Source organism: Nelusetta ayraudi, unplaced genomic scaffold (genome assembly GCF_046127955.1).
Source record: "Nelusetta ayraudi isolate G7.1 ecotype Tasmania unplaced genomic scaffold, CSIRO-AGI_Nayr_v1 ptg000070l, whole genome shotgun sequence".
NCBI classification, from domain to species: Eukaryota; Metazoa; Chordata; class Actinopteri; order Tetraodontiformes; family Monacanthidae; genus Nelusetta; species Nelusetta ayraudi.
The window spans coordinates 4,568,487-4,594,341 of record NW_027466120.1 but is presented as its reverse complement, the minus strand read 5'-3'; the positions used below and the strand labels follow the sequence as shown (position 1 = coordinate 4,594,341).

Sequence of the window (25,855 nt, the reverse complement as noted above, 5' to 3'; positions counted from 1 at the left end):
GAGCACAATAGCCAGAGAGAGTCACATAAATTTCCAGGGGGCGTGTGTGTCGGGTTGGGGGCTTTGTTGTCCTTGAAGGTCAGCAGCAGGCAGCAAACACACAGTGACACCTGGGAACCAAATGACGACCTCAGGGTTTGATGCAGACATGAAAAATTGGCCGTATTGTTCGGTACAACTTAGCACGTCGGACAAACTATCCCTCATTTTGATGTGTTCAAGAGCTCATAGGAGGCATCTTCAAGAGGGGGCCACATTTGGGGAGGTGACTGGGTGAACCATCTTTCACTTTCTAGTGGAATCTGTCACACTCAAATATTTATTTCCAGTTCAGCCAGGAAGCCACATCTCCAATCTTCGCATTGGTGTGAGTGATGTCTTGTCACCACCCTGTGGCTCGCCATGCTGCACCACAGTGTTCAAGTTTACCCTTGTCAGCTCTTTGTGACCCACACACAGAAGAAAGTTGTTGTTTTTTTTCTTTCATGAAAAAGTTCCGACTCCCCGTTTTGGTTTTGTCACATCTTGGGAGCTGAGTGATGCAGTGACCCAATGGGATCATCAGACCAGAGTTGAAATCTTAGTGATTAAATAATTTGCCTCTTTCTCAAGGGATATGTTTCTTTGGGAACCTACACAATGCTAATATTTAGCCAATTAGCATTGCATTAGGAAAGCTTTTGGGGGTGCCGGTAGACTTTGTTAACATTAGACTATAAGACAGGCGTGCTGTCGCTGCATTTGTTGCTAAGCTGACCAGCTGCTGACTTAAGTCTCCTCATGTTGCTCCAGGAGAGTAAACGTGTATCCCTCACAATGCCCAACTGCTCCCTGACACAAGCCAAGGTCTAATTTCTCAGCATTGTCTCCTCCTCCTCCTGCTATCTGTCTTTTACAGCGAAGTGCTCGGCTTCTTACCCCCAGGGTGAAAAGATAAAAGCAAAGGATTACACAAATCTCCACTGGGATGTTCCACTTCTGCCTTTCTTTTTTCTTCAAGAAAAAACGTTTACCCCATGATTATTTGGACTGATTCGAGAGTACATAAACCCCTAATGCAGGAAGGAAGTGCTGAAATCTCAGCCGCATGGAAAGAAATATGCATAAATGAAAAGAAGGAAAAAATCCTGATCATTACTACAGGTCTTAAAAGAAGCCAGATTCCCTGCTGACCAGCTCTGCACCTGTCTTGAGAGCCAGGGTGGAAAAATCTGCACGGATCATAGCAGAGTCACGCGGAGGTCGAGCTGCTGGTTGACTGGCAGCCAGCCGCGCCTCTGATAAAACCTCTCCGCTCGGTATGATTATCACAGACAGATATAGTCCTCGCGGTAACGCGGAGAGACTCTCATGTTACCGGCTGATCTCTGGAGCAGATTCCAACGGCGGGGGTGGAGGGGATTGGTGGGCGTAGGGGGGGGACTGGAATCAGCTCAGAGGGAAACCGATTCTACCCTTTCTCAAAGTCACCCTTTTCTCCTTCCGGTTTCTCCTCTCTCACTCTTGTTTTTTTTTTTTAGCTCCTTTCCTTGGACGGAGGGAATGCAGTCACAGAAACACCGGAACGAGCTGCCACTCTGTACTTTTTGTTCCGCGGGTGGACACAGATACGGCTAAAGAGGCAAGCGGGCCTCTCTGAAGCCGAGGTTCAGGCCGGGGAAGTCTCGGTCTCAGTTTCTCCCAATAAGGCATGGAATGCTGAGACACCTCGGCTATGTGATGTGAAGAAGCAAAGCGACTTAGAGGGATTGTGAGGAGTTTGTGCTGCTCGTTGTATGCGTGTGGTGGGTGGGGGGTTACCTTCTTGCTTCCCAGAGACATTAACCAGCCCTCCCGCTCAAAAGAGCCCCTGAACGCAACACTTTCCCGCATTATGATTGCAGCGCATCTCAAAGCGTTGCGTCAGAAAGCCGAGATCAGGCCGCCCTTTGAAGTAAAACGTGGCTTTCGGGTAAGGAAGACACGGGATATGAATATGAAACAATGGCACTTATGAATATTGAAGAGTCACTTGATTTCGCTGCTGCAGACAGATTCCTGCTTGTTAGGTTTTTTTTTTGTTTTTTTTTAACAGCATACCTGGAAGCGCCTTTTCAACAAGCAAGACCTCACGTAAACTTTCTTGATGACGACCGGGTTCGTCAAGGGCAGGTTTGTATTTAGAAGCACTCAAAAAGATGACAATTTAGCTTTAAACAGTGTCTGAATCATGAGTGACTGCTGACTTCTTCATGTAATGGTGAAATGAGGAAATACTTTATCTCCATCTAGTGGACGTTTTTGGATAGCAACGGGGAAAATAGTTGCAATTCATGGAACGAGTTCTTTCTCGCCTGTGGTTAAAAACAACAACAAAACAAACTTGGGGTGTGGTCTCTCCATACCTCGGCAGCGTTGTAGTCTGAACCTTGGACAGCTTCGCAGCAGTACCGTCTCTGGGGCAACTTTGGGTTTGATGTGTTCTGCTCTGCTGCACCCTCAATCAGATTCTGGTTCTCATCTTTCCACCATCTAGAACCAACTGCACACAATACATTTTGATATCAATAGATTTATTTATTTTTTATTTTTTTGACCTAAGCTAGTAAAATATTGCACAGTGAAACAGAGTTTAATAAGAATATATAAGTATATATAAGTATATTTAGTCTCAGTATATAGTCTCAGTGTAGCATATATATACATGTGTATATATATATATATATATATATATATATATATATGTGTATATATATATATATATATATATATATATATATATATATATATATATATATATATATATGTATATATATATGGACAAACATACTCTGTTGCGCATATTATAATTCATTTAGAAAAATACAAATTATTATTAAACATATTCAACTATTATTTATTATTCATTAAACTTTTTTGTATATTTGTGTTAATGATTTAATTTACAATCCTAGTCCATGTGCATAAGTGCTATTACTCTTCAGTCCTTGCTTTTTGTTTCAAACAAAAAAAAAGTTCTGACCTCCGAATGAGGTGTTGCAGTACGAGGGTCCACAGGATCCAATGTTGGATGAATATGGCAGTGTTGATATCGAACACTCAGTCAGAGTGTCTAACTTCGGGTAGGCGTTACCCTGCTGTGTATTGTTTTGACAGACATAATGAAATATGGAAGGTTTTTAATAAATCTTTAATACAGTTGGAAGCCCCCCCACACACACACCCGCCCCAATGCAAAAAAAAACATTCCCCCATGCATGTTTTTCTTCTGCTCACCTCGTCCATAATTTCCTTTTCTTTATTGATCTCGTCCGTGTCCTCTGTTATTTGGGCTCCTCTGTCATCAGTCAGGCCTTTCATCACACAACAGCCCTTTTCTGGAGAGGCTCCTTCTTCTGTGTGCCTGTCTGGAGGAGGCAGGTTGTTGGTCCTCTTGGCCTCTTTCAGCTCTGTCAGAGTCACACCCTGCAGGACAGTCACATCGCAGCTTCACATCAGTTAAGAGTCAGAGGCGAGGCAGCGATAGCTGGAGCTCTGTCTCGTCTTCGCCGTTTTACCTGTGTCGACCTGCGTGTCTGCCTGGCATGACGCGACTTGGCTTTCCTCTGAGACTCCGCCTCTTCATCTCTGACGGGGGTCAGATACAGCCGCGTCCTGGTGGACAAGATTTTAGAACTGTCACCCACAATCTACATCCCACATGCTGTTCCATCCAGGTCAAAACTGGAGGTTTCAGCATCCACAGTCAAGAATTTCCTTTTTTTACTTGTCCACTGATGCAGCCACAACTCTTGAAACACAAATAGAATTTCTGACAGATATTTCACGGTAATGCTGACTTCATGTAAAAATGTTTAGGGCCGTCCAAAAACCTTTTTTCCCAGCGTAAGTTTGGCAGACAAAACATATGTTTTTGTTTGGTGAATAGGCCATCTAAGAGGCAGCATTGTTTTTCATTTTGTACATAGTACAATGCAGAGTTGCTAAACACTGCAGCACTGCGAAGTACCCGATTCATAGTGGCAGGCTGTGAAGACGCCCCAGAGGCAGTCGAGCACTGAGTGGCCTGAGCTGGGGCACTCAGAGGCACGACCAATACACTGGGAATGTTTGCACAGATATCTGCACCTGCTAGGCATCTCAAGTCCCTGAGGAAGACCCGCACAGCAACTACACACATCATCAATCTCAATCTCAGCTCTGTTGTCCACTAAACCGGATCTCCATTTCCAGAACCGGAGCTTGATTTCTCCATTCTTCATCCTCCTCACTGTCATTCTGAGGAAACAAAAGCATCCATCCGCCTTAAAGCATCCATTCACGGTAAACTTAAAGACCTGAGCACTATTTCCGCCTGTGGTTCCTCAGACTCAGGAAGGGCTGAGCCAGCAGCAGTAGCTCATGTTTTACCCGGTGGAGCTGCGGCCCCTCCTCCATTCAGCTTTTATTGATCTCTCCGCTATGGAGTCACCCTGAATCCTGAGAGACTACGGCCCTCTCAGCAGCAGCGCACCCTGCTGCATAATGTACAGAACATAAGATTTATTCATTTTATAGATATTTCAAGAATTAGCACACTCTCAGTTGAAAAATGTCTCAGTTGAAAAGAAACCAAATCTTAGCAAAGCTGTAGTTTTGCTGTAGCTGCATTCAAATGGACTCATTTCCAGCTGCTTTAATACGGCTTTAATGCACCCACATTAAAAAAAACAAGGGAAAAATGTTCTTAAACCAACATGACATAAAGAAATGTTCATAATTAATGCGTTGAAAGAGCTTAATATAATATCCTGAAGCTGATAATTAGTAAAGCACATAAAAAAGCGGAAGGACATTATATATTTAAGACCCTGTATTAGAAAAGTACAGGCTCAGTTGAAAGAGGCCCATGACTCCAGGTGACAGACACGAACAGCTCTGTCAGAACGCAGCCTTGTCAAAGTGAAATGAATCAAATTAAAGAACGGTTCAAAAATAGAACGGCGTGACTCACGTCATTCTGAGGCTCACCTGGGGACAAACGCTTGCATGGTCCCTGTTGAAGGGGGACGACGGAGCCACGTACACCGCAGCAGCAGCAGCAGCAGCAGCAGCGATGAGTGGGTGAGGCAGGACGTGCGAGTGTGTTTCACAGTGTAGAGTGCAGCATAGAGAGAGAGTTGGGGAGAGAGAGAGAGAGAGAGGGAGACTTCCTGTCCACATCCGCATCAGTCCAGACGTTCAGTCTGCTGAGGCCTGATGCCAGCAGGTCCGGTAAGTCGATACGTGCTTCAGTTCAGATGGCAGAGAGCAGCGGACACGCTTGGATTTCTGCTGCTGCTGTTTGTCTTCGTTCAGCGCAGACGTGCAGTCGTTGCCCCGGTGACAACGCTTCATCCTCCCCATTCATTCAGATAAAGAGGTGGACAGAATGGCATTTTTGTTGGCTTTTAAGTCGGTAAGCGTTGTTGTTATGACAGAACTTGAAGTGTTCTTGTATAATTCTTTTCAAAATGGAACTAGCAAAATACAAAACACTGGAGCAACACAATCTGAGTCGCCTTATTTTATTTTTTTTATTTAGGCTTTTTATTTCTTTACAATTTGAGTATAAATGTTGACATGCGACATGCGTCCTTGAGCCACGTTGGTGTTATGACACAAATGTCTTATAAAATGTAATGGTGAGTTTGTGCCATGAGAGGCTCATCTGTCTGTCAGGGTTTAGGTGGATGCCTTGCTTCAGATGGTATCATGAATTCCCAGAGGTTTGCTGCACCGCACTGAGGAGGGGACTCTTGTTCACTCGAGACTTCTTGTGCCGTGTCTGATTGGTTTTGAACAGTGAAGAGTTTTCTGTTTGCCTGAGGAAGAGTTGTTCCTAAGGTGCGACGCTTAACAGGGACTTACAAAAAGACGCTTCTTCCCCTCTTAAGTCAGTCAGTACGATAGATGAGCTGTTGTCATATCAGAGATGGAACGGTTCACGTAATCTATGGTTTGGTTCATATGGTGGTTTTTGTGGTCACGGTTTTCACAGTTTGTTATTTGTTGTTTTTAACGGTACCACATATCAGCTACGATGTACAGCCCCATAATTAATCATTTACAGTTAAAGTCAAGTTTCGCTGTTGTGCAAAAAAACTGGAAGAGTGGGACAGTCTGGCATTTGATACATCATTCTACCAGTTTGCAAAAAGGAGACATGGCTAGTTCCAACAGGCTTTCCATTTATTTGCTAAAGGGGGAATATCAAAGAGAACTATAATGCATTTATTTATCCCACATTGGGGAAATTTACATAGACTAGACGGGGAAATAGAGCAATATTCATTTGAGCGTGGCAGAGCAAAGCGAACCGTGAGGACATTTAAATCCAGCCTAAAAAAAGAAAGCTTTTGCATATTACATTATTTATTTCAGACTCAGGGTCCACAGTGAGATATGTTCATGCCTCTGCTTGTATTAGCTATCGAGTGCTGCCACACTTCAACACGCTCTGAAAAGAGACAGTAGACTGTTTGGATGTTTGTTTGTTTTCTATGAACCGTTCCAGCCCTTTCAAATGTACACAGTATAGAATAAACTGACTAAATCAAGCTACTGAAGCGAATTGGATATCAAAATGAATGAATGCAGCAGGGTGATGGAGAGAAAAAAGGTCAAGAAATACAATGAGCCAAAAATAAACTGAGAAAAACTCCAGTTTTTAAGTATTGACAGACAGACAGGTACAAATACTTCAACAATTTCCTTAAAAAAAATTCTAACACTCACAGTTTCTCTAGTATTTTAAATCCTCACATTTATTCCACAATTTCATTTTTTTTTTAGTTATTATTGTTTTATTGCTTTTAATCCTGGTTGGCTTGTGTAAACCACCATGATACTTTAAGATACTGAAAATGTTGTTTTTTTCTGAACAGTGACACAAAGAAACTTGTGATGTCACCACGACGTTACTTATGGCTTAAGTGCACTGACGAACAGCATTGGCTTTAGTTTTCCAGCTTAGAACAGGGTAAAGGACGAAAGGTGCAGTGAGGGGGGGGAGAGAGAGAGAGAGAGAGAGAGAGGGGAGAGGGCTCTTTAAAAAGACAGTCACTGTTTAAGGCTTCAGATATTTTTTTTGGCAGCTTATCCCTGAATGAATGATGTAGTTCCTTCTTCACGCAGCCGTCTCGTGCTGCGAGCTTCAGGTTTTTCACGGCCAACTTCAGGAGAGCGCGACTGCGCTCCTCTGCCGCGATCTGACTTTTTCCAAGAGCGACCACGAAATGGAGAGAGCACCTAAAGTGACGGCGGCCAGCGAGGCCTTCCGACAGCATGCCGTCGCCGCCGCCTCATTGCATACTGGGACTGTGGACAGGGACAGTTTGTGGTCGTCTGGGTGGCTCTGTTCACTCTGTGGGGGGTAAAAAGCAAAATCAAATGAAACGAAGCGAATTAATGACGGCTCATCTTTGTCGCTGTGCCTCACCGTCATCCTCTCCTTAATCGTCTCCTTCACTTTCTTCCTGCTCGGCCGGTGCAGCGTGCTCCTCTCCTGCACCGTCCGACACGTCCTGCTCCTCTTCCTCTTCCTCGACCTCCCCTTCCTCCTCCTGGTCTCCATCAGGTGTCTCCTCTTTGCCGTCGCTCTCCTCCGTGGCAGCGTCGACCTGCTCCTCCACCTCGGGTTCCTCCTCTGCAGTCGGCTCCTCCTGAACGTCTCCCAACTGCTGATCGCCTGCGCTTTGTCCTCCTTCTTTTACTCCCTCTTCCTCCTCTTCTTCTTCAGCAGCCTCAGCCCCATCAGGTCCCGTCTGATCCTCCTCTTCCTCCTCCTTCACCTCCTCAACTGGAGTTGGCGCTGCTGCCTCTACTTCAGGGCTGGGTTCTGGAGGTGCCTCTAGCTCTTCAGGGGCTGCCTCCACCTCCTCCACCACCTCCTCCTCCACTTCTTGCTCCTCCTCCTTCACAGCTGGTGGAGTCGTCTCCTCTTTGGGCTCATCCGCTGGCTCAGCGGGAGGGTGAGTTTTTCCCACGAGCTAATATGAGGAGAGCCGGAAATTATTAGTTATTTCACAGCACATCTGAACACCACCACGACACGGAAATCTATCACACGTGAAGTGCAGATGGCGATCCATCAGAGGATTCGTGTCCGTTAATTGGCTCCGTTAAGTTAATGGGATGAAAATCTCATTATGCTTCCCTGTGGGCCCACAGAGAACTAGGAATAGTAAAGAGATCACACACACACACACACACACACACACACACACACACACACACACACACACACACACACACACACACACACACACACACACACACACACACACACTCTCTGCCAGTTTGTGTGCATGTATGCGTGTGCGTTGGAGCATGTCGTGCAGATTCTGCTCATTTCCAGAGCATCTATAATCTAATGACACACAACATGCTTCTGAAACGATTTGTTTTAAAGAACCCTGATTAGAAACAGCTGAGGAGAGATGCAGGGCGGTGCACGACATGAAGGTCACCCTGGTAGAATCAAACCAGGCCGTGCAGGGTGCCGCAACCCGCTCTCAGCTACCACGTTGCACCATCTGTAGCCCATCAATTTTAAATGAGGATGAAGCTGACGGAGGCAGGCGGCAGGCACGCGATTCAAGAGGCCGATGAATGAAGCGATAAAGGATTAAATTATTTAAAAATTAAATAATTAATAAAAAAATAGGACTTGTGTTTATCACCTCGGCGATCTGCTTCTGCACGTCCTCCAGCTGGGCCTCCAGGCCAGCGGTGGCACTCTTTGCTGCGGAGGTTTGATCCTGGAGACTCTGACGCAGCGAGCTGATCTGCTCCTCCGCGCTGGCCTGCTGCAGCCGCTGGGACTCCTCGCGTTCCAGCGACTCCCTGAAAGACACGCACAGCCAGCGTCAGAGCGGCGCTCGCTGCCGGCAGTCTGAGGAAAGTTGAAACGGCTACTATTTCGCGGGCCACCTTGATTCGAATTAGTGTGACAACAGGCTGCGAAGCCAGTTTGCTTAATGTTTGAGCACAAAGAGGGCAGACTCGCATACAAAAACGCCCCCCCAAAAAATCATCAGTACAATAGGGCTGTTTACACAGAACACAGAGATCCAACAAAGCCAACGCGAGGCCGACAGACACTGGTCCTGCTGGGAGCCGAAGGGGCTTCGCCAGAGTCAACATGAATTGTGGGTCAGCGGAGGGCAGCTATTTGCTTAGATGCACGGCGTACCTGAGAGCGGCCACCTCCAGCGTTCTCTCCTCGAGCTGAGCCTGGTAGGAGTCCAGCCGCTCCTTCAGAATGCTCAGCTCCGCTGCCTGGCCCTCGACGGCGGCGCTCAGCCCGGGCACCTGCCCGGCTGGCTCCAGCTTTGCTTCCGCCTCCCCCAGGCTCCCTGCCAGCGTCTCCACCTTCTGGGACAGCTCGGCGCCGTGAGAGGTCAGGCCCTCCACCTGGATCTTCACCCCCTCGAACTCCTCGCTCTTCTCCCTCAGGGCGGCCTGCAGCTGGCCCAGCTGCTCCAGGGACACGGTGGCCTGCTGCATCTCCGCCAGGCGGGTCTCCATCTCGGTGTGGAGCGACAGTACCTGAGCCGGCAGGTCGGATGTCCTGAGCTGCTCGGCTGTGGCCAAAGCCACGGCCACTTGCTTCTGAGCCGTGGCGAAGGAGTCCTCCAGGGCGCTGAGCCGCGTCTCCAGGCTCTCTGAGATGTGCTGCTGGGAGGAAACGCACAGGGGTGCAGTTGAGAAAAGCTAGTCGACGAGCAAACATGCTGAACTTGCGTCGACTTCCATCAACACTGAGCTGATGCTTTAAAAGCCCCTTTTTGGAGGGTAATTGGCTTTTTTTTTTTTAAAAAAAAAAAGAGGAAATGCAGAAATTAAATAGGAATTGTAACTGTAGATTTTTGAGAAAAGTGTTTTTTTGTTGTTTTTTTTTGTTTTTTACCAATAATGTGTCCTGTAAATGAACTTCCCTACAGCCACTTTTCAGAAAGTGCGTGCTAAATGTGGAAATGGCCTGTTGTGACATCACAAAGGGCCCTAATACCTCACAGTTGCACACTAAGCCAAGCCTTTGTTCCATCCTCTTGCCCCACCTTGTTTTTTTGTCCAAACATTTTAAATTAAGCATTAGGCTTTGCTGTACAAAGAGCATCTTCACAACAGGTTGTAAACAAAGGGCTAAATATTTTATGAACGCGTCAAAATGCACCAAATCACAACCCAATAATAGGCTTTAATGAGCGGAAATGAAACTGCTGCCTAAGCAATTGTATTTGCTTTAAAAACTAGCCTGGCCTTAAACTTCCACATGGACTTGTAAAACCTGAGTCAATGGACGTTTAACAGCGGAGAGCTCCAGAGCCTATGTAATGACCCTGCTGAACTCGCCTGCAGCAAAACCCATAACTATAGACGGAATGCAATGTGGACTTGCAGGTAGTGTGAGGCAACCACAACATGGAAAGCAGCCTGTGTGTTGTTTGTGCCGAAATACCAGAGGCGAGTGCGTGCCACGCCTACAATCTGTCCCATTTCCTCAAATCATTCAAACACATCAGCTCCTTGCTCCCCACCCCCACCCCCACTCCCAGTCTTCCCTCGTGGTGCTGGGAGCAGACTAGGAACTGGAGTTGGGTGTCAAAATGACAGATTAAATTTAGCTCAGGCACACCACAGGAAGCGTGCGCTGGACAGACAGACTCGTGTGGTGGTTTCATTAGGCAAACCAGTCAGAACCGTGCAGATCTTTGCCTTTACATTGAAGCAAACAATGACTCACTGTTCTCACACAGACTGACAGAGAAAAACACAGAAGTTGTAAATTATTTATTTGAGGGTTTTATTTGTAAACAGCTCGTTGACAGGCCCTGGCAGAGGCCTTCAAGTTTTGGCTCTCTGACTTGTCAGTGGCAGCGCGCGCTTGCTGCCCGTGCACGTTCAGGCCTTTTTAATGGACGTGTCTTTTGGCACCAGAGTGGGTGGTGGGGAGGGGGCGGGCGGGAGAGTTGGGTGTGGGGGTCTCAGAAACGGCTTGATCTCTCTTACCTTGCTGCTGGACTGGCGCACTTCCTCGTGGGAGGACTGCAGCTTCACCATCTTCACCTGCATGCCCGTGAAACTGTCCGTCAACTGGGCCAGGGTCTGCTGCTGCTGCAGGCAGAACCAGGCGCCCGCGGCGCCGCCGATCAGCACCACCGCCAGCAGAACCAGGTGCGGCGCGTAGTTGCCGCTCCCGCCGCGAACTTCCGTCTCTGTCGCGTCGTTCTTGAAGAAGTTGTCCTCACCGTGTTTGTGGTTGCCTTTGCCTTTGCGGTGCTTGGCAGTCATCTTGCCTGAAGAGGACACAATGTTCTGAGCTAGCTGGGGGGGACGGACGGATGGTGTTCTTCTTTCTTCTACCCCGGACGCGGTGGAGCAAAAGCGAGCGGCGACCTGCTTTTCCTCGAGAGGCTCCTTCTTCAAAATTCGGCCCGGTTCCACAGACGACTCATTAAAGTGCAGAGGGAGAGAGAGAGAGAGAGAGAGAGAGAGAGCCTGAGAGAGTGAGTGAGTGGAGTTCTTGATGAGAAGGGAGAGCAGTGTGTGGATGGGACCGGGAGGTGTAGTAGAGCCCTCGTCCATTCAGGAAGCGGAATGAGGAGGGGGCGTGGCCGAGCCTGCTCCTCCATGTGCGCCGCTGTCATCTCGCTTCCAGTCCGTGCGCTATTTTTTCCGTCCCATTGCAGCTGGGGGGGGTGGCGCGCCACTGTAACACAGGCAGCAGTGTGCTCCGGTAACGTGACGAGGTGGAAGAGTCAATGGGCGACGAAGCTCATTTTACACACGACTTTGTCTAATTGACCAGTTTAGCTACAGTGCCAGAAAACGCCCTTAGCTTAGGTAAGTGCTTAAAGTAGAATGCGTGTGGCAGAGGCTTCACAAGTGAGTCTGCACGGACCATTTTTTGACCTGTGTGTAACCACTAACTATTACTACTATCACTGATGGCATCAACACTGTAAACGTGATTGCATCTCCTGAAAATCTCTCTGCCCTTTCCTTTGTAGAATTAGAATTTTTAGAATTGAAAAGTTTGATTTATTCTTAAATGATTATTTGTGTTTTTACGATATTTGATTTTCCACCAAGGTTTCCCATTAACATTATTAATGATTAAAATGAATCTATGTTCAAATTATAATCATAATTTGATAACTATAATTTGACATCCTATACCTTGTCGTAATGTGTTTCTACATACTATTGTTTTCTACTTGTACAGCATCTACAGTTGGAGCCGAGTGTCAGTTTTCTGCAGTCAACCACTGTTGGGGAAGGAAAATGTTTTGCCGTACTATTAATGTGTGGAACTCACTCAGAACAGCCCTCCCAGTGAGTTTCAGGAAAATCCGAGTCAAAAAATAATTTGTCAGATTTTTTACCAAAACCAGTCATGGCTCTTTTCAATTTTTGACCATGTTGAGATTTTGCATTCACTCACTCAATTTCTGAATATACTACCTCAGATTGGCGCATGAATACCACATACTGAATAATAATTTAGGGGAAAACCACGAAATGATGCCAGCACTGGCATACACGATCTTACAGGTCAGAGTTTAAGCACAACTACAGATACCAGATGCCCTTTTTTAATAGCTGTGCAAGTGCAAGTTTAAGCGTGGGTGGTTTCAATTTGTCATAGGGGATAACCCAGATTGTTTTTGTTGTCTGGTGTCAGTGATTGCCCCTATTTTATTTGCCAGCTTGACAAACCAGTCTGCACGTAAGCAGAAGTTATGCCAAGATGATATCAACAGTATAACAAGTATAACACTGCTGCATTAAGGTCCTTCCACTTGCACTTAGTGCTTTAATCGTGACATCTTCCCGCCCCTTAGATGTGCCCTTGAGGGAAGCCTTACAGCTGGAGTCATAATTGGATAATACATTTCAAGAAAGTTCTACCAGAGCTTCTGCAGAATCAGCAATTATTCTGGACAGAGGCCCGATCCCATATCTCAGTTTTAACCTTCATCTGCTATCTGCCCCATGCTCTTGGATATGAGTTACAAGGCCTAGTGGTTGTTATCTACCCTGTCACAAAAGCAGGCACATTAAAGAACGTGAAACCCCATCAGCCTTCATGGCGCTCAGGGACTGGACGAGCTGTATTAAAATCGACAAACCGTTCCAGTGAGCTAATGTTTCTTTCATAGTTTCACAACATACTTCTAGCAGCTTTTCAGAGTTTTAAACCAAAGATATCCAAAATGTATTCAAACAAAGTTAAGCTAAGCCAATACTCTGCTTGAGATAACTGTATATTTTAATTAAATGTGAAAATACTTGGGTTCGTGATAACACTTTGTTTGAAGGGCTCCCTGGAAAAAGAGTCTAACTGAGTCTTTTAAGACTCGGTTATGCCTTACAAGTAACCTCTCTTAGTAAATAAGAATTGAAAAAACATACCGCAAGACATGAACATGCAAAAATAAAGGGCTCCTTGTGCTGGAAGCTTACGGTAAAATGGTATTGAGAGAGGAAAAAACAATATCATCTTGATTGAAAAAAAACAACAAAAACAAAGTGATCATAAACGTGGAATAATGCTTTATTTTCACTCCTGTGAATGAGTGCCATGGATCTTTTCAAAGCGTACAGCTGTTATTGTGTAATCTATAATAAGCACTCTCAGTGGGGGTGATGACAGTCTCCTTACTCTGTATGGGAAGTAAAGGAAATGTGTGTTAGTGTTTCATTTGCCCCTGAAACCAACAAACCGCCGTGTTTTTCCCTCTCTGTCACCTTTGACACTGAGCATGGTGGAGCACTCTGCCCGTCCCAGTGAGTTCTCCGCTGTGACGGTGTACTCGCCCACGTCTTTGGGCCCCACTCGCAGAATCAACATGGAGCAAACCCCGCACGTGTTGGAGATGTAATAGTTGGTATTGGTGTTCAAGCTGACGTGATTTCGATACCACGTGACACGAGGCTTGGGGTTGCCGCTCACCGCGCAGCTCATGTGGCATTCGTAGCCTTTGGGTGCAATGTGAAGCTTCAGCGGCACGATGAACGCCGGGGCGCAATGCAGGTCACAGTCCCTCATGGTCGGCAAGCTCACCACAAACTTTTCTGCAAGACAGAAGTTCAGGTGGGAATATGCTGTAGTTAAAGATCCCCAGTGGTGCAAAACAGAAACGCATCGTATGTCTGGGGATTTTTCTCCTTTTTCCCCCTTCTTTTGCTTGAGTCACTTTACACAGTGTTTGCTGAAACCCAACGTCAAAGAAAACATCCCTCTTTTCATTCTTTAGAGTTTTTTGATTCATTACTAAGCAACCGAGAACAAAGTCACCTTTTTTCTTCTCCATGCACCAGGTGGGAGACTCGGAGGGTGCTGATATGCCCATGTCATTTTTGGCATAGACTCTGAAGTTATATTCCCTTCCAAGCATGATATTGCACACTGTGAACTTGTTATTGAAGAGTCTGTCAGCTACAGTGGACCACATTCGCTTGGTAGAGTCCAATTTGGAGACGGTGTAGTGGAGCCGGTCGTCACGTTTCTCGTCAGGAGAAGCCTCCCAAATCACCGTAACTGTTCCTGGCACGTTCTCCTCCAGATCCACGACTCCAGGTGGCTTTGGGTCATCTGGAAGAACAAAAAACAAAACATGTCTAGGTAATTGTAACTTTGATTGTGGCCCAGCACAGCACTCACACACAGTCTGAAGCATTTTTTGTTTTACCTGTGACCCGGACCTCTGTGCTGAATGTCTCCTGTCCCACAAGATTTTTCACCACAATGGAGTAGATGCCAGAATCGGAGCGTTCAGAAGAGGGAATCAGCAGCTGTGACGAACCATCAGAGTTACTGATTGTAACTCGTTTTGCCACCGGCACGTTGTCCTTCAGCCACATGATATCTGGCTGAGGGGAGGCCTTTAAAAAAAAAAAAAAAAAGGAGCATCAGGAACAACTTCAGTATTTTGGATGTGAACACTTTATGTTTTTTCTTCTTCTGTTGAAAACACTGAAATCATTAAAAAAGGTGAAGCGTGACCTCAAAGTTTATTGTGATCCTGACAGAGTTTCCTGCCTTGACCACCATGAAGCTCTTCATCTTGCGGGTAGTGAACTTTGGCCTCACTAAAACATTAAAGAAGATCAATGAAAGGTGCAACAGGGTTATATTGAAGTGTGAAAAAGAAATGATCAGTGGTCAAGTGCTCATGTTTGAAATCTTTGACAAAAAAAAAAAAAATACACACAGAGTAGACACCGTAAAATTGAACTGCTTTCAAAACTCACACCAATCAACTGAAACATTATAACCAGTGGCCCCGTGAAGATGGCTTCATATCTCTTCTAAAAAGTTTGTTCATGTGAATGTTCAACAACAAAACAGCCCACACATTAAAAATAAAAAATGTAATTTTGGCGATGTTGAAATGTTGTCAACATTGAAATCCTGCATAGTTTAATCAGATTTGGACATGTCAAGGCTGTGAAGATGAGTTGAGTTGACACTATCTGAAAGGAAACCATTGTTATAATGTGCATGTGCATTATTTGAAGAATTTTCTGTACATTTTTTTTTTGTCATTCACATAAGCGATATGATGTAGGATTTCCCATAAGGGAATAGTTTGATTTAGCCCGAAGGTTAATGTCAAATCATTGTTGCATCATATAGCGTTTTTTTTTTATATTTTTTTTTTATATTTTGTTGTGTCCAACCTGTCATAAATAAAGCTGTTGGGGTTTCGCAGAACAGACTGCCAAAGGTAAGTTCACATACCAGGTGACGGCATTGCAATGACATAGTTAGCCAGCTCCTGGGGCGCACTCTCCCCACCGTCGTTGGTTGCGATCACTCTCAGCCAGTACATGTCCATGGACCTGAGGCCTTTCACACTAAAGGTAGTGGTGATGAGCGTGGTGGTGTTGCAGCGGGACCACTCGATGCAGTCTGCCTGCCGTATCTCCACAAAATATCCCTTTGCTTCATCCTGTATCCCTGGTTTGTCCTCAGGTTTCATCCAAGTCAGGACCAGGTGAGTGTAAGAGGTCTCTGTCACTTTCAGGCCGGTCACTTTACCAGGAGGCTCTTTGGGACACACAATCAAAAGTTGTTCAACACAAGATAATTCCTACAGTTATTTAAAATGCACAGGTGTCCCCACCCCCTCCCCCCCAAAAAACGAATAAATAGTCCCGTGTACAATTTTGAAATTCAAAACTTACTCTTGGGATCCCGGGCAAAAACAAACTCTGATGGGCTGCTGAATTCACCTGCACCTGAGATATTTATAGCTGTGACTCTAAATTCATATTCCATTCCCTCCACAACGTCTTTTACGGCAAATGTCCTTTCTGGAAGAAAATTCAACGAAACAATTAGTGTCATGCAGCAGTGTTTTGAAATGGAACCAAACTGAAAAGAAAAGGCAGACCTTTGATGAGTTCATCCATGGCATTGACAACAGTCCACAAGTTGCTGCCTTTCTTGCGTTTTTCCAAAATATAACCCAGGATACGAGAGCCACCTTTGTTACTTGGGGAGTCCCATGAAAGGGTGATACAGTCATTAAAGGCACTGGCCACCTTTGGAAGGGCTGGGGGGCCAGGAAAAGCTGCAACAAGCAGACAAAATGTAATTAATTTTCTTTTCTTTTGCATCAAATCTTTTTGTTTTCAAAGCAATAATATACACAGGTTTAAGCAAATACTGAGCTTGAGCAAAAGAAAAGAAGAGAATGAGGAAAACTAGTGGCAGGGTGTCGTGCTGAGCAGCAGGGGGCAGTAGTGACTTTTAATCAGAGCAACTCAGAACAGGTGCGTTAAATCTGTAAACCTGTGCCGGAAGTTGGACAAGTGAAGCGTCTGGTGCAATGTTTACATCCGGGCCAAACCAGAAACAATAACGGAATATATTTTTTATCACACCAGTTATTGACGTCACGAGTCACAAATGGCGTTACTTCCGTGAGCTGGTGAGTGTTGTTACACTACACATGTCCCGTTTTCACGGCCCGACCTGGACGTCCTGTTTTCATTTGTTTTTAATTAAATCATAAAACTGTGTTCAAACAGTGCAGAAAAGGCACACTTGGAATATATAGATTTTTTTGCGAGTATAATATGAGTATCTCATTGCCGGCATTCCAAGTGTTGTGGTTTTCTGGAGTTAAAACATGGTCACCCTACACTGTCGTTATCTTTTGATTTGGAAATGAAGCCTTCGAAATAAGTTATGAAGCTTTTAGAGATACATAAATACAGTATACATATATTAAATACACAAATACATAATTCAGTAAAGTTTTATAAAGGTATTTTCGCTTTCACAATAGATAGCATTCGTCATTGGTTCGTGTAAATGAGCCCCCGCCCACCACCCATTTTTAAGATAAACACAAACTGGAAATAGTTTTTATTTTTTCAATCCAGTTTGTTTGCTTTTTGTATGATTTGGAATGTAGACAACATTTTTTTTTTTTGTCTTTGCTGTGTTGTGCACTGATTTTAGACACAGCTTACTTTCTGTGCAAAAGCAAGTAAAAAGCTCCTTGTAATTTCTTTTCTTTTGCACCAAACAGCATGACAGCTAATGGAGTGATGTGTTTTTTGACGGTGGCTGTAGTTGGTTCTCTGTATCTTGTTGTGTTTTGGATGAACCAAAGTCAAGTTTATCTCTTACAAGTTGTTCTTGGACTCACATAGTTTGCCCGCTTGCATTTTATCTGTCTCCATCACATTGCTTGTCCCCTCTGCGGTCACGGCCCGTATGCGGTAGCAATATTTTCGGCCGTGGTCCACATCTGTGTCTCGGTAGGTTGGAACTCCGGGGATCTCCCCTACTTTCTTCCACGTGTTTCGTCCCACTTGCTGACGCTCCATGATGTAGTTAACCACCGGAGAGCCTCCATCATCCTTTGGTGGCCTCCACCGAAATTCAATGCACACAGCTGAGCTTTCGGTCACCTCTGTAGGACCCTGAGGAGGAGTGGGTTTGTCTGAAAGGTTGAAAAAAAAAGTTCAATTCACAACTGCTTTTTAGTTGTTTCAAGGTTTTGCTCTCCTTGCCAAATTTGGCAAGTCAAATCTTCAGATTGTGATTGTCGTAACTGTGATTCTCCAAATAGATCTTACATGTGTCAAGTAACAAAGTGATTTCTTGAAGTTAAGTGTCTATGACAGTAGTTTATTGTGTCCAGGAAACGGAAGGAGATAGAGGTGTGAAACTATTTTCACCCAAAAGAGAAAAGGCCATTGAACGCAACTCACTCACCGAGCACCATCAGCTGGCTCGTTGCCTCAGTGAAACCGTGTTCGTTCTTCAGCTTTATCTTGATCTCTCCTGCATGTTTTCTGTGACACCTGCTCAGCAGCAGGCGGCTCTGGCCGCTACATCTCTCCAGCTTTGTGTTGCTGTCATCATGGAGCTCCTCCCCCTCCTTGTACCACTGCACCTTGATGGGCTCGTGGCCAACAAACTGCACTTTGAAGATGGCGTTGTGACCCACTTTCACTGTCAAAGGCTCAGTAAACGCGTTGAGGTCTTCGGTGTAAATCCTCGGGGGATCTGGTGGAGGGAAGCTTTGGTCATTCAAGGGTCTAACATTTCATTCCAAGTTGTTCTGTGTCATTAACCCCAATGTGAAAAAAGACATAATTTTTGTCACCGGACAATTACAGACCTTTAACTGTGATCATTGCCTCTGTTTTACGACCATCGGCCTCAAAGCGATATTTCCCAGCTAGCTCCTCCTCACACTTGATTATGAGCAATTTGTGAATTGCACCATCTTTTGTGATTGAGAAATGATCGTCTGGTGATATCTAATCGGGGAAGATGAAAATAGGTGACAAACATGAACAATGCAAAAATACCGGCATTCATTTATTCATTACCTTTTTTTAAATTTAATTACATTTTTTTATAATAATTTAGGGGTAGGGTTTGACAAATGTCAATGGTCTTGAAACCGTGAAAGTGATGGAAGTGGTTTAATCTCTATTACTCATTGGACTCTTTGATAGTTGCACTCTTCTAGGCTGTTTTCTGGACAGCTATGAAGTTTTTTCATATGTACTTTGTCCTTTTTTCTTGGTCTTTGGTCTTTTTTTTACGCGAGCTATTTTATGACTCAAGGAAGGATGGTCTTGGGGACATGCTGCCCGTTTCATTTAATTTCACAGTGTTGACCCAAAGCCACTGGCGTGTAATTACGCTCTGATTGTCAGCTTGCCTTTTTACACATGAAATTAGTCCGCGTTGACCAGAACGATTGGTTTAGTATTTCTGACCAACCTTTTTGCCATCTCTGAACCACACTCCCTCACAGTCCTCACTGCTGAGCTTACACGTCAGCTCGGCACTCTCATTGATAATAGCACTGACGTCAGACAGACCGCAGATGAAATGAACCCCAGGATCTGAAAGAACAGCAGATGTGGTTCTCTTGGCATGTAATGGTTGTAATTGTTAAAAGACTCACAGTAGGAGAATATATTTTGGATGGTATGCTACCTACAAAAAAGTAATAATTGTATTGTTGATATATTATGAAGATTTTTCTTTGATACTGCTGACATGTGTAAGTTGCATAGGAATGCAAACGCATCCTTGTTATTGAAGTGCAAAGTAACAACACAAACTGTTAATTGAATTTGATTGAACAGAAGTTCTGAATTGTGAGGCTGTGTGAACAAGTATACACGTAAGCACCAGTGGAACAAGACCAGCTGGATCATCGGGTTTGTTTGGCCACTCGACAATTATCAGACAAAAATACTACGTAATCTATTTGTTTGGGGAGCAGGACAAGAGAGAGCTTGCTTACCGATCAGCGCATCCTCTATCAGTCGGCCTTTTCTTTTACGTTGCGAGCCTTTGGTTGAACCAGCACCATTTTTCTTTCCACCTCGCCTTTTGTGATCTTTTGAATCTTCACCTTTTGAAATAAAATTTCATTTTTCCCCAGAATGACGATGGCAGTAAGGCAAAATGTTGGAAATCCACGCCCCCCACCCTCAATATACACACACGTTGCTCATTTTGCCAGACTGAATGAGTACTAAGAAAAATAATAGAATACATGCCAGTGCACATACGATCCACCAGAGGTCTCCTACCATTCTCTATGTTTTCTGTCTCACTCTCATCACTGTAACTTGCTTCATTCTCACTTCCTTCTTCACTTTGACTTCCCTCTTCACTCGGATCTGTTTGGGAAACACATTATTTTTCACAATATGCAATAACAGAAGTTTGCCCTAAAACTATCCAATATCCAAGGGTTTCTATAAAAGGTTTCAAAATGAACAGCCTGATTTTAGTAATATCCGTTTACATCTTAATGAAAAATATTCCACAGTGCTGTGAATGATGTAGCTTTCTGAAGCACGTTTCCCTTTCCTTCGGACTTATGATGAGGGACTACTGTGATACCAAGCAGTCAATAGTTCCTTACCAATTTCATTTTCTTTCCATCTGACCTTCTTAGCGTGTTTTTTCCGTTTGATCGATCCAGTGGAATCTTTACTTCCATCAGTGGTTGCATCATTTGAACTGAACTCACCATCACTTCCCTTTGCGCCTGAGTCTGCTCAGAAAAAACAAAAAAACAGTCAAGACGCCAACCTTTGTCCAGTAAAATCAGAGAAATGGAAAGTATGTAATGGAGTAATCCTCATCATCCTCATCACAATATTCCTGTGTTCCCATTTTTTTAAAATTATGATTACGTCCAGTCATTGATGAAGCTGAAGTTGACCTACATTATTAATTTGAAGTATAGTTTTGCTACTTACTGCAGTGCAGAGCGTCGATCAACTTTACCTGTTACCTTGTTAAATTCTCCTTGGTCAGATCTGCCTTGTTTCTGGTGCACAGTGTCATTTACAGTCGCTTCTGCTCCGCCTTTTGCTGTGGGTCCTGTTCCGCAGCTATGATCGGTGCCATTGATGCCGTTCATTTGGCCATCACCTAGTCTCAGTAAGCTCAACTTGTCTCCCAGTTGTTCTCCGTGTTTTGCCACCAGCGACGCCAGAATCTCCTCCATCTGCTTTCGGTTTTTGATTTGCTGCTCCCGAGCCACTTGCTCCAGATCGATCTGTGCCCCACCAGCCACCGTAGATTTACGAGCCGTCTTCCTGCCAGCAGAGGCCGGACCGTTCTCAGCTTGGAGGATACATGTAGAGCACAGGACACACACACACACACACACACACACACACACACACACACACACACACACACACACACACACGCACATTTCATGATTTGAGCTTGGTTTGTGAGAAGTCATCAACCATGCTGGTGATGTTAGGTGTTACCTTCTACGACCAGCCAGGCACTACAGGATGTGCTGCCATTCTCGGCAGAGTAGATTCCTTTGTCCTGCAGCGTGCAGTCCTTGATCATCAGCCTGTGGATCAGTTTGTGGGTGGACACACCGATGCTGTATTTCTCTCCGTCCTTGAGGACGCTGCCCTTCCCCTTCCATGTGATCCTGGGCAGCGGGTGCGTCAGGACGCACTCAAAGAGGGCGTCGTCTCCCTCTTGAGCTTGGATCTCCTGAATTTTTATAACAAATTCCAGGTCGGAGACTGCAAATCGAAACAGAGCCGTTAGTAAATGTGCCTGTTAAGACTCTCCTGACTGATGCCATTTGCGTTAATCTGCCCTCCCCTGCCCAACCTACGCTTAAAGTCTGTCAGAAGAAGGAGATCGTCTTCCGTAAGATCCATCGCGTCCTGTCCTGTGTTTTTCTGCAGCATACTGATGATACTTAAGGCCTTGGCCATCTCCGCACTTGTTGAATTGTTTACCTCTGTTGCCCCTTCACCGCCTGCTTTCACACCGTCCTGCCCAGTAACACAGAGAACTCACTTCAATATTTCTTTTCATTGTGAATCTTGACATTATACCAAAATAAAATGATGTGTGCAACTGCAAACTTGCAGGTTTCAGATAAATTTAGTAGTTGTCAGTGAAATAGCTTGCTATGATTAAATTCTTTGCAGAAATATGATTATTCAACATTGTATGCTGATTTTGTGTGTTGATTCTGAAAATCGATCAGTTACCATTAGTAATTATTGGCAAATGTCTAACCTGAAATGATAAGTGGAGCTGCTTCATTTTGTAACACCTTTATATTCTGCTGATATAGCTGGGGACAACACTGTTACTTTCAGTGCTGACAGTTTTCTTACCAGGTCTTTATTTTGAGCTTGCTCCCTCTTCTTCTGTTCCAGTTTCTTGAGGATCACATCTAAGTCTCCAACGCCGAACTCGGCACAGATGCGCTCATAGTCTTTGCTGTCAGCGTTCAGCATCGCGTCCCAGAATTTTTTATCACGCTCCCCATCTGCTGGCTTTGTCTGGTTTTCTTCCAATTTGCTAAAGGTGTTACACACAATAGATTAAGTCCTTTTTGTGCCAAACATCTTCAGGTAGAGGGAATATCATATCTCCACAACAGTCTCACCTTCTCCTCAGCAATTTCCGGAAGTCTGTTGGATCTGACAAAGCTGTAAACATACAAAAAGAATATCTCTCACAACTTCAGCTTAGTTTTTGGAGTCATGGCTGTTTAACAAGGGCTTCATTTGACAAGGATCACATTAGAGAATGGAAGCAATGTAAAGTTTTGGGGGAAAATTCAAAAGCTAGCTGTAGACTTGGGAACCCAGAAATCTATTCCATTTAAGTATTATTAAACACTGTCACATCTTACTGTCTGTCACAGTCAAGGTGGTTGTGCTGATGGCTTTTCCATATTCGTTCACAGCACAACATTTGTACGTGTCGGTCTCATCAGCGGACACCTTGTTAATCTAAAAAGTACAGGATGTGGACAGTCACCCAATGGAAGCTTTTCATTCTTCCTCAGGTCGTTGGCGATTAACTTGGCGATTGCTCCCATCGGCCTGGTCATTAGTCACTCACCTGCAGAATGTACTCCTCAGTGGATTTGTCATATTTACTCTGAAACTTCTGTTTGTCTGAAAGTGTTCCTTTGGTCCGTCTCCATGACACCTCTGGCTTTGGAGTCCCTGTCACTTTGGCTTTAAATATAGCCGTTCTTCCTGAAGCCCAAAAGAAACAACTGTGTTTTTACACCGACTGAATACATTGCTTTTGCTTAGATGACTGCAATAAGTTCAACTGAGGTGTAGGGGTCTGCGAAGGCGAGGCCCACCTTGTGATATACTTATTGGCTCGACTTTACACTGAAAGTCTGGAGTGCTTGCTCCGTCTGGCAGTTCTGTCACACACTGAGTTATTAGCACTCCAGGAATCTTGGATGTTCTTCTGATTATAGCTAAACAAAAGCAGCAAAGTAGATACAAATTAATAAAACAAACAAACGGTCAGTCAGCATAATAAAATGCGATTGGATTATTGGCTGCCAGCAGGTGTCAGCACACTGCAGGTGGTTATTTCTGTATCTATATTAGATGCATTGACAAAGATATGGACACAAGACAAGTCATGAAGATGGATTATGAATCGTGTTTTCAGTCTTTTTAGATATGTTTAATGTTAATGATCGCGTTGCCTGTCATATACACTACAATACCTACACCACACTACTAGTACACCACAGTAGGCATTAGGAATAATGTTAAAATATGCCTAATGTATCCAATGTATCCAATATTTTTGCACTGCATTATGTGAAGAACAGACAAGAGAACAAACACACATTCATTTTTATTTTTAAATCAGCCTGGTATTGACTTATTTTACATTGGGATATGATAAAAAGAAAAAAAAGATTCCCATGCCTATGAAGAATATTCATATTATTAAGTTTGAATCATCAGTTTGGCAGCAAACTGGTTGGAATACTGCCATAGCTATTCATATTGTTTTGATTTTTCTCAGTCGATACATTTGTCAACTCCATATATTTATATACTCTCCAACCCCGGTGAATGCAACCCTTACATGAACTCACTGAGGCATTTCAAAGCTGCTCTATCAGCCTGCTTCACTGCAGGGCATTTTCTTGGGAGGTTTTTGACGTGCAAACATAGAGAATGACTGAAGGGGTTTAATAAGGAACCACATTAATCCAAGGATTAATGATTATTATGATAAGGGGGAAATCAAAGAGTGACCGCGGCTGCCAAACATGCATCAAGGGGATGATTGATTTGAAATATAGGTAAATACATATTTAAGGTCATCGGTGGGGAGACAAGACGTGGTATTCAATAAGGCCTAATGTTTTATTCACCGTGCATTCCATTTTTCACTGTAATAAATGTAAAGCATGGTACTCATGCAGTACAGTAATGCATGAAGACCTCACACAACAGGAAGAAGGCCATGTATCTTATTTCACCTGTCTTGTTGCCAGACACCTCATTAAAACGCTGAATGTACTGATGGACGATGGAGAAATCTGCGCAGGGGAAAAAAAAAACACCACACATTTTGAAAAGTGCATGAGCGGATATATCTGGAGGACATTACAGGGTATGTAAAACGTGTTTACTGGAACTTTTTTGTTTGTTTAGGGGTGGGGTTGGTGATGTTGGGGTGGGGGCAGGAGGCAGGAGGAAAAAAATTGTCTCCTGTTAGTTGTTTTATATTGTTTTCAGTTCAGTCAAAGGTTTGAAGTCACATTCAGTTGTTTTAGTTCAAATACAGCAGCCAAATACAATGTCTTAGGATCCGCTTGACACAATAGGAAGGTCTTACCTTCTTATGCTTCCAAAAAAATACTACAACATATCTTTAGAAACTTTGATAAAATTATACAGAAAAGGGTATGCAAGTAAAAGACAGCAAAGCTCCATTTTAAACCAACAGCAACAACATTAACCTATGTTGGAAAAAAAAAATGCAGTCTTCTGGTATTCTTTAAATTAATCAGAAAATGAAATTAAAGAGAATGAAACAATACTGTACTTTGTCTTCTGCCAGAACCTTTCTTCCCTCCTTTCCACATTGTGCCCAGTAAAGCGTCTGAGCCTGCAAAGAGCATAGACTTTATGTGCAGTGATGTTTACAAGACTGGATGTGCAAAAATGCAATATGTCTGTACTTGCGTCTGTCACTGCTATGTTCCTGTTTAATTGCGAGATAAGACACTCGCAAGTGATGGTGACATTTAGAGGCAATGCCTTTTAATGGGCATTTAGTTTCTGAAGCTATGAGCTGTGACAACCACACAAGCCCTGTTGGCACATGTCTGCATAAGATTCTAAAGTTGTCTTTTTGTTGCAGTCAAGACGGATCCAATATGTGCTTGAGTCAAAGGTTGCAAAGCTGGTAAAACTTCCACATCTGTTGTGCGTGTCCAAGGTCATCCTCATGTCTTCCTGAAACTTGATTCTTTATGGCTCCACTGGGACCAGTTACTGCATTTTACCGGCTGTTGTGAAAATCTTTGTCCTCTGAAGTTTGTATCGAATGTCTTCTATATATTTTCACACGTATTGTGTATTTTCTTACTGTTGAAAATACTCTAATCTTAAAAGCAGACCAATGCAAAACCTACAATCTCAGTTTTGAAAAGGATACTGCTTAAAAATAGATGCTCCAGGTATATCAGAATGTAAATAAGCGGTGATAATGTCATAACTTGGGAGACATGTCAGATATAGCAATAGAAATATCATCTAAGTTACTTTTGAACATTTAAATTGTCGCTTCAGGCAAACACGATTGCACTGATGTCAGACCTGCTTGTGCATTGTGATGCCTTAAAGGCACTTAAAGAAAACCTGATTCAGTATTCAATCACCTACAAACACAACGCTATCACTTCCAGTCAGTTGCCCATAAACAAGCCCTCAAACAAGTCCTCAGACTCGTTGCTTCCCTCCAATCACTTCAGCTGCTTCACTCTTATGACTTTATCAACTGTTATCAAGT

The 25,855-nt window shown here is 44.0% G+C and overlaps 3 protein-coding genes across 4 annotated transcripts; all 3 read right to left on the bottom strand.

The window, feature by feature from the left end:
- Positions 1-19: 19 nt before the first annotated feature.
- On the bottom strand, positions 20-5,306 carry LOC142898626 (uncharacterized). Its single transcript, XM_076041651.1, has 5 exons — positions 4,990-5,306; positions 3,537-3,633; positions 3,256-3,444; positions 3,002-3,116; positions 20-2,521 (listed from the first exon to the last, which is right to left on the bottom strand). The coding sequence occupies exons 1-5, from the start codon at positions 5,007-5,009 to the stop codon at positions 2,340-2,342; spliced, it is 603 nt and encodes a 200-aa protein (XP_075897766.1). The 5' UTR covers positions 5,010-5,306; the 3' UTR covers positions 20-2,339.
- Positions 5,307-6,644: 1,338 nt separating this feature from the next.
- LOC142898625 (uncharacterized) lies at positions 6,645-11,571 on the bottom strand. 2 transcript variants are annotated; one of them, XM_076041649.1, is made up of 5 exons: positions 11,014-11,571; positions 9,194-9,678; positions 8,682-8,844; positions 7,439-7,988; positions 6,645-7,363 (listed from the first exon to the last, which is right to left on the bottom strand). In XM_076041649.1, the coding sequence occupies exons 1-4, from the start codon at positions 11,293-11,295 to the stop codon at positions 7,452-7,454; spliced, it is 1,467 nt and encodes a 488-aa protein (XP_075897764.1). In that variant the 5' UTR covers positions 11,296-11,571; the 3' UTR covers positions 6,645-7,363; positions 7,439-7,451. The 2 variants fall into 2 exon arrangements, with proteins under 2 accessions (XP_075897764.1, XP_075897765.1); XM_076041650.1 differs by having other exon boundaries at positions 9,194-9,675; positions 11,014-11,569.
- Positions 11,572-13,705: 2,134 nt separating this feature from the next.
- LOC142898948 (immunoglobulin-like and fibronectin type III domain-containing protein 1) lies at positions 13,706-24,439 on the bottom strand. The gene is made up of 21 exons (XM_076042259.1): positions 24,318-24,439; positions 23,166-23,288; positions 22,913-23,052; positions 22,701-22,800; positions 22,452-22,494; positions 22,177-22,363; positions 21,663-21,825; positions 21,295-21,567; positions 20,092-20,181; positions 19,800-19,910; positions 19,268-19,392; positions 18,654-18,795; positions 18,245-18,538; positions 17,673-17,969; positions 16,407-16,586; positions 16,198-16,326; positions 15,752-16,060; positions 15,014-15,099; positions 14,700-14,892; positions 14,306-14,602; positions 13,706-14,082 (listed from the first exon to the last, which is right to left on the bottom strand). The coding sequence occupies exons 1-21, from the start codon at positions 24,406-24,408 to the stop codon at positions 13,706-13,708; spliced, it is 3,750 nt and encodes a 1,249-aa protein (XP_075898374.1). The 5' UTR covers positions 24,409-24,439.
- Between the last annotated feature and the right edge of the window lie 1,416 nt (positions 24,440-25,855).